At 36.0% G+C, this 7,200-nt stretch overlaps 1 protein-coding gene across 2 annotated transcripts in view; it reads right to left on the bottom strand.

Moving 5' to 3' along the window:
• Positions 1-2,514: 2,514 nt before the first annotated feature.
• The window catches only part of LOC122062526, a 6,160-nt gene continuing 1,474 nt past the window's right edge, over positions 2,515-7,200 (bottom strand). For both annotated transcript variants that reach the window (XM_042626170.1, XM_042626169.1), the window contains exon 4: positions 2,515-2,841. In XM_042626170.1, the coding sequence (XP_042482104.1) occupies positions 2,794-2,841 (48 nt within the window). In that variant the 3' untranslated portion in view covers positions 2,515-2,793. The remainder of the gene's footprint in view (positions 2,842-7,200) is intronic.

The following is a 7,200-nucleotide window of genomic DNA, read 5'->3' on the forward strand; positions in this document are numbered from 1 at the left end:
AGTGATCCTGCCAGGTTAATGGAGGTGGTTTTTTTTTTTTTTTTTTTTAAGATTTATTTATTGAGAAAAAATTTAGAGAAAATTACATGATTACCCACTTTTGTGTTTCAGTTTACAATAATTTATAAATCATATTTGGGTTTACAAAACTACTCAGAACAGTGATTCTCCCTCTACTATGTTTATTTTTACCATTTTACCCTTGATTTCTTGCACCCTACCGTCTCGTATTATAATTTTCACTCCGATCACCAAGGCCACAACCACACATAGCATTGGTAGCCATCCCAAGCCAATGAGTGCTCAATGACGATACGTGTACGGTGTGTGTTTGACACATGGAATCCAACTATTAAAGTATATAGACCCATTTTTCTCCAACTTAACTCAACCCAACAACCTCCCTACTAATCAAACTCAACTTAATTCCAACTTCCCTCTCTCTCATTCATTCGTATCCAGCCTTTATCTTCCTCAAATGCTATTTCAAAAACCCTATTTCATTTCAATGAAAAAGAGACACCTCTCAAGAGACACGGAAACCCCATTATTAGTGGTTGTCTAAGACTCTTAATTTGATCCATCACCACTCCACGGTATGTAGTTATGTACCAAATGAAGTGACTCATTATTCAAGGGGTTAAAGCTAACAATAGCTTCTTCAATGCATATGGATCCTTTTTCAAGTTAAGGCATATAGCTTCGGTTACAGACATGACAACCGTATAGGCAAAAGGAAACTAAAAAAAAGTTTCAATTTCTTAATTCACCACTCTTGTGACGAGAAGTTGTTCTCTTTGTAGTTATATTTAGATTTAAGAGTTGGAGTTTCCTGCCAAACTATGTGACCCTTACACTAACACTGGGGTTAATGATAGCTCGCTCAAAGGGAATTAAAAGGGATGGGACTTTTGCATTTCACAAGGGCATGCATGTCATTTTGCCCCTTTTGTATATAGGGGTAGTTGCCACACAACTTAATAGGAATTGTTTTTTCTTTAATTTAAATACATAAATAGAAAATTCCAACCTCCTAAGCCGCATTTATGTCATAATTCAGGTCACATTGTAAGGCAAATATGTTCTTTACATGTGATCCACCAAATTGTACAGGGAATATTGATGTGGTTACTCCAACTGTAGGATCGATAAAACATGGATTAAATTGCATATGTAAACTTTTAGAACCAAATTCTATCTTCTGCCCCTCCGTGTATTTGGTAATTTCCACTTTTTTTTCAGCCATCTATTTGATTTTATTATTATTTTTTTTTAATATATTTTTATTTCTTATGAATTTTTAAAACTTTATTTTGCAATTTAACCACCTCTCCTTTCGTTGAAGGAAATCGTAGGCTTTACTTATCCACAAAATTTGGCTTTCACTTATTCTACCACATGGCTCGTATTATGAGAGAGAGAGAGAGAGAGAGAGAGAGAGAGAGAGATATTATTGGTACTTTCCTAGTGGCAACAGTGATAAATTTTGTTGGTACTCAACAAAGTAGACATGTTCATGCACCTTGTTGTAACTTGTTGCCAAGGTGGTGATGTGAGAATTTTTTTTTTTTTATTGGGTAAGAAAAACTATTACTGAAAAAATTGGCAAATAGTACACAAGGCATTTTGATTACACATAACAAATAGCTAAGAAGTGAATTGTGGCCAATCTCTCCTACTTGCCACGAACACAAAGAAAGCCTTTTGAAGTGGATAATGAGTGACACAATCCCCCCCTCTAGAGATCCAAGAGAAAGAACTAGCAAATTGAACTAAGAGGTGTCGAATGTCTCCCACTATTCCAGAGATAGTAAACAGAGGTGGCGCCAATAGGTTACTCAGAAGGACTACTAAGGTTGAACAATCCGACTCTATGATAATGTTGTGTGTGGCACCAAATGATAGATGTATGACGACCACAATTGATTGAAGGCTCATAAGAACAATCAAAAGTCCAAAAGTTACTTTAAAATTGCGACATTCTTTTGATGGCTTTTTATGTTATTCACAAAAGGTCAAAAGTTATTTTCACAAATATTTTGGAATGACATCATTACATCATTTTCGAAAGTTATCATGTCCATGTGAAAAGACAAGATTTATTCTCATTGAAAGAGCCTGTTATTCTAAAAGGCCAAAATAATTGAAATACTTATTTTTAACTAAAAAAATAATCATTATCTAATATGATCCCATGTGATTATATAAATTATATAATTTTTTAAATCATATTTAACAACAACGTATTTTATTATAGCAAAAGCTTTTGAATTTAAAATAAAATAAAATTTAATAATCAAATATAAAATGATTCGAAGTAAATGATACAATCACATGAAGTAATGATTATGAACATTTATTTTTTAAGTAAGAAATTTTTATTTCCCTTATCTTTAATTCCTATTGCAACCAAACCAATGAGAGCCTTTACAAATCAATTTTTCTTTTTCAAATGACTTGAATTGTTAGAGGAGGATGAAGAAAAAGAAGATCGAGAATTGAACCATAAAAGAGTGACGCCCAACATCCAACTAGATCATGAGTTTCATACTGCCATAGGCCTGTCTAATACTTCCTCTAATAATAAGTCAACATTTACATAATTTAGGCACCATTACTACCACATTCTACCTGCAAATGTAGAACATATAACAAAACTATCTCTTTACCTAAAAAAAAACAAAGCTATCTCTATTAGATGGTTCATTCGAATTTTAATGCTACTCACATTTAAAAACATAGTGGATTTCACTGAAATCATAACCACCATTGTCATAAAAAAGGAGAATCCCTTCATATATTGCTCCCGTTAGGCTTGTCCAATCTCAGAGTTGCCTGCATCTACAGTAATCAAAACAATATATGAAAGTACGAAAAATATGTTCGATATGCATTTTACTCAACAAAACTACCCTCATATACCTTCACCAAAATAAAATAAAAAAACCCCTCATATACATCATATTAATATAAAAATATCGTTTATCATTTTAAATCTCTCTCTCTCACACACACACACACACACACACTTAAAATTATCAACTCTAGGTTGTAATTGGTTTGGACAATAGGTCCTCATGTGTCTAAGAACTCTGCAAACTTATATGAAATCTAATAAAAGTGTTGGGACAATTTGGGAATTTGCCTTTGGTATTTTCAGAAGGTTTAGAGTGATTCACCCTTGATATTTTCATCAGATACAAATTAGTGTACCATTTATTACACATAGATTCTATATTGTAGGTTTTATAGTCACCTCTTCAGAATAGTAGATTATGTTCTACCAAAGAAAAAATAAAGAGAGAGAGAGAAAGAATAGTAGATATGAGTAGAAGATGCCCAGCCAAACGAGGCTACACTACAAGGAAAACAAGAGTTGCAAAGTCTTAGTTTCAGCTCTACATATGCAATATGAACAATATAAAAAAATGGGGCAATTAGAAAGGTAATAGAGGAAAGCCAGTATGTAGAGTCTTAAAAAACATAATTTAGATTAGATTAGGAAATACCAATCAGAATAAAAAAAATTACCAAAAAAAAAAAGGTAAACATTGAAACTGTGATATGGTGATTTGAATACATCCATATAAGTAGTTTCATGGCCTCAAACCAATTTCTTAAGCCAAAAAAAAAAAGTTATCTGTGGGGATAAAAGTAATTACACTAACCACAACTTGTAACTGCACAAATACCTCTAAGTGATGGGATAACTTTCCCCCTTTCAAATAATATACCACACTAATTTCAACAATGAAGAATATGGTCACATGTGTTTGCCACTTCAAGGGTTGATTTATTTCTAAAAAAGAAAAAAAAAAGAAAAAAAAGGGGTTGATTTATTAATTTTCATGATTAAGAATATCTCATAGGTTAAACATTTTCGAGCTCAAGGGGAGGAAGGGAAAGTTTGCAGCTGAAATAAAGTGATATATGGTCTCAAGTAGTCCCCCCGGGCTTGGTTCAGGATATGACGTTTGATTATGACGAAGATAGATGGGTTTCCAGAGAAGCAATGCTATCATTCCGTGTTCAAAAGAAAGAGACGAGAGGTTTACTAGAAACCTAGTGTACTCAGTTTAGAACTCTAAAACAGAAAACAGTATGATTTTCAATGACCATTTCTGGTCTATCCGTGCTAATGAAATCCATCCCATGAAACAAAGGATAGTTTACTCTTGGGGTGGATAAATAGAGACTACTGCTACAGGATAGACCGAAACTTCGAGATCAAACTCAATGAATTACAATTTAATGGCCTCTTTGAACCATGTGACATTGAGTATTGGAAACAAGGTTGAATTCATGTGTCCGAATCAATATCTGAAACTGATATTAGGTACCCCCATGCTCAGATTAAACGAGCTAAAAGAGCCAAGGATAGACCTAAAAATGACTCTAGGAGAATGGTGAGGAAAGGCAGGCATCACTTAGGACTTGTAATAAGTATAGCCTTAAATAGAGCTGATTGGCTAAAAAAGGATCCATGTAGCTGACCCATTTAGTTGGGATACGGTTGAGTTGACCTAAGATTAGGTCCCACGCACTTGGATTCACATCTAATGCAAATCTATAATAGTATGTGAATTAGACCTGGGATTAAAAAAATAAAAGACTCCAAAGCAACTAAATATTGTACAAAATGCAACTAAAGTGAGCAAGGCATGTTCTCAGTTCCAAAGTTTCCAAATTATTTATACCCACCCACCCACCCACCCACCCACATATGATCACATGAGAACCCAACCAGCTTGCATCTCTTTACACCTAGACATAGGCAGGAAGCGAAAATACTGCGTTGCCTTTGCCTAGATGCCTCCGTGTGGCCTCCCACTGGCTTGCACGTTGATATAGTGACCACGCAAGCGGATAGGGTTCTCTTGCTATATATATACAAGGAAGTGCCTGAATGACACCTCTATAGGTGCATTTAGAACTTGGACAACTTCTAATTGTCGTTTGTCTTATTCCCAAAGTTGTTTAAGATAAGGATATAAAAGGGTATTCAAAAATAATTTGAAATTGATTTATCATTATATCATTATCAAAAGATGTCATTGTCTTACACATTTTTCGAGTAAACATGTGACATGACATTATTATCCTAATTGAAAAATATTTATGTATCATACTAGAAGGATAAAAAAGTAAGGTTACAAATTATTTGACATCTTGAGTTGTAACCTTACTCCGTGTGTGTGTGTGTGTGTGTGTGTGTGTGTGTGGAGTTGTAAGATTACATTTTTTGCTCTTCTAGCATAATATTTTTTTTTCCAATAAGATTAAATCATGTCATTTCACATGTGTACTCGAAAAATGTGCAAGACAATGACAACTTTTGATAATAACATAACGACAAATCACTTTCAAATTATTTTAAAAACCATTTCTTTCCCTCCATTAAATAATTTTAGGAGTAAGATAAGCAATCAAAAAATAGGTCACAAGACTCACAACTTCTCTCTTTTTTTTTTCCCCTTGGGTAATATTACATCCACACAAACTCGAATATGATAGGAGGGGCTGGAACTTGACGGGGCTGAGTATCATTAACTCGGCACATGGTATGAAGAAACTGTCTCCACTCTGATTGATGCTGTCGTCGATTGATGAAAAGAGTATAGGGCTTTGTTCCATACACATGATAGTCTGTTGTATATTCAATGTAATGGCAGGGTTGTAGGGTATGTGGAGGGTCAGTAATTTGTAGGAGAGCAGGAGGTCTATGAAAGAGGATAATGCTATGGTGCATAGGTATATCAGGGGACTCGGATTGTGGGAGGAGAGATGTGAAAAGGTTCAACCAAGATTCCATAGGAGCAAATAGTTGTAGAAGCTGGAAAATTGGGAGGTTAGGACGGTGGGGTTGGATTGGACTACACCATTGAAAACACATCATCTGGATAGCTTGAAGGGGAAAGCTGATGGCTATGGAGTAGGCTGTACATAAATGCCAGAAAATGCATTTATATATGAGGGGTAATTCCTGTAAGTCATAGTAGGAATTGAGGGTGAAGACTGTGAGGTAGGGGAAGTCAGGGTGGCAAGAAGAACCAGCAAGGAAAAGACCTTCTTGCCGAAGGGCTATTCTGAGAAGTTGGATGGCTGTAAGCTTACTGTAGGTAAGGATGGCTTTGTAGGTTAAGGTATGAAGGATTTCAGGAGGAAGGTGAGAAGGGATAGCACAACAAAGGCTATGACTGGGTGGAGGTTGTGGTGAGGCTGAGGAGGAGGAAGATGAGGCTCCTGGGGTTAAAGGGTATAGGAGTGGGATAACGGAAAAGGTTGAGATAGGACGGGATAGGAAGTCTGCCAAAACATTTTCTTTTCCTTTGATGTGTTTGATATCAAAGGACCACTTTGAGAACCACTGAGCCCATCGAAGAAGTTGATCATTGGGAAGAGTTCGTTGCCGGAATTCAAGCATCCGAGGGAAACTTGACATATCTAGTTCAATGAGGAACCTATGTCCAATGAGATGGAACTGAAACTTTTCAATGCCGCGGCGGACTGCAAGAATTTCCTTAAACGTTGAATGATAGTGAGCTTCAGATGGTTTGAATGAACCACTCTTGTAACCACAGACGGTTCTTGTAGAATCAGGGTTTTCTTCAAGGAGAACCGCACCCCAGTGAGTATCACTAGCATCGGTTTGGAGAATTCTACGCCCATCAGAGGGAATCTGTAAACAGGGGAGTCTTGTAGATAACTGCTTCAGAGCTTGAATAGCTGCTGAATGTTCAGATGACCAGGGAGGAGCATTCTTTCGCAAGAGTTGATGAAGTACAGACGTGTGTCTGATTTGTTGAGGAAGAAACTCAGTCATATAATTGACTATACCAAGGAATTGCTGGATCTGATGTTTTGTCAGAGGACCATCAGGAAATTGCTGTAGAGAAGTAGCAATATGGGGTTGAAGTTCATATGTTCCTTTGGTAATAGTAACTCCAAGAAAATCAATGGTTGAAACACCAATCTGCATTTTCTTTGAGGAGAGCATGATTCCATAGTCTTGAACAATCTGATGGAACTGTTGGAGAAGACAGAGATGGTCAGCCTGTGTAGAGGAAAATAGGAGGATGTCATCAATATAAATCAGGGCATGTTCTTGAATGGGAGCAAAAATCTGCATCATGGCACGCTGAAAAATTGATGGAGCTGTCTTCAAACCAAATGGCATAACTGTCCACTGTAAATGATAAC

This window comes from Macadamia integrifolia, unplaced genomic scaffold (assembly GCF_013358625.1).
Source record: "Macadamia integrifolia cultivar HAES 741 unplaced genomic scaffold, SCU_Mint_v3 scaffold1062, whole genome shotgun sequence".
Lineage (NCBI taxonomy): Eukaryota > Viridiplantae > Streptophyta > Magnoliopsida > Proteales > Proteaceae > Macadamia > Macadamia integrifolia.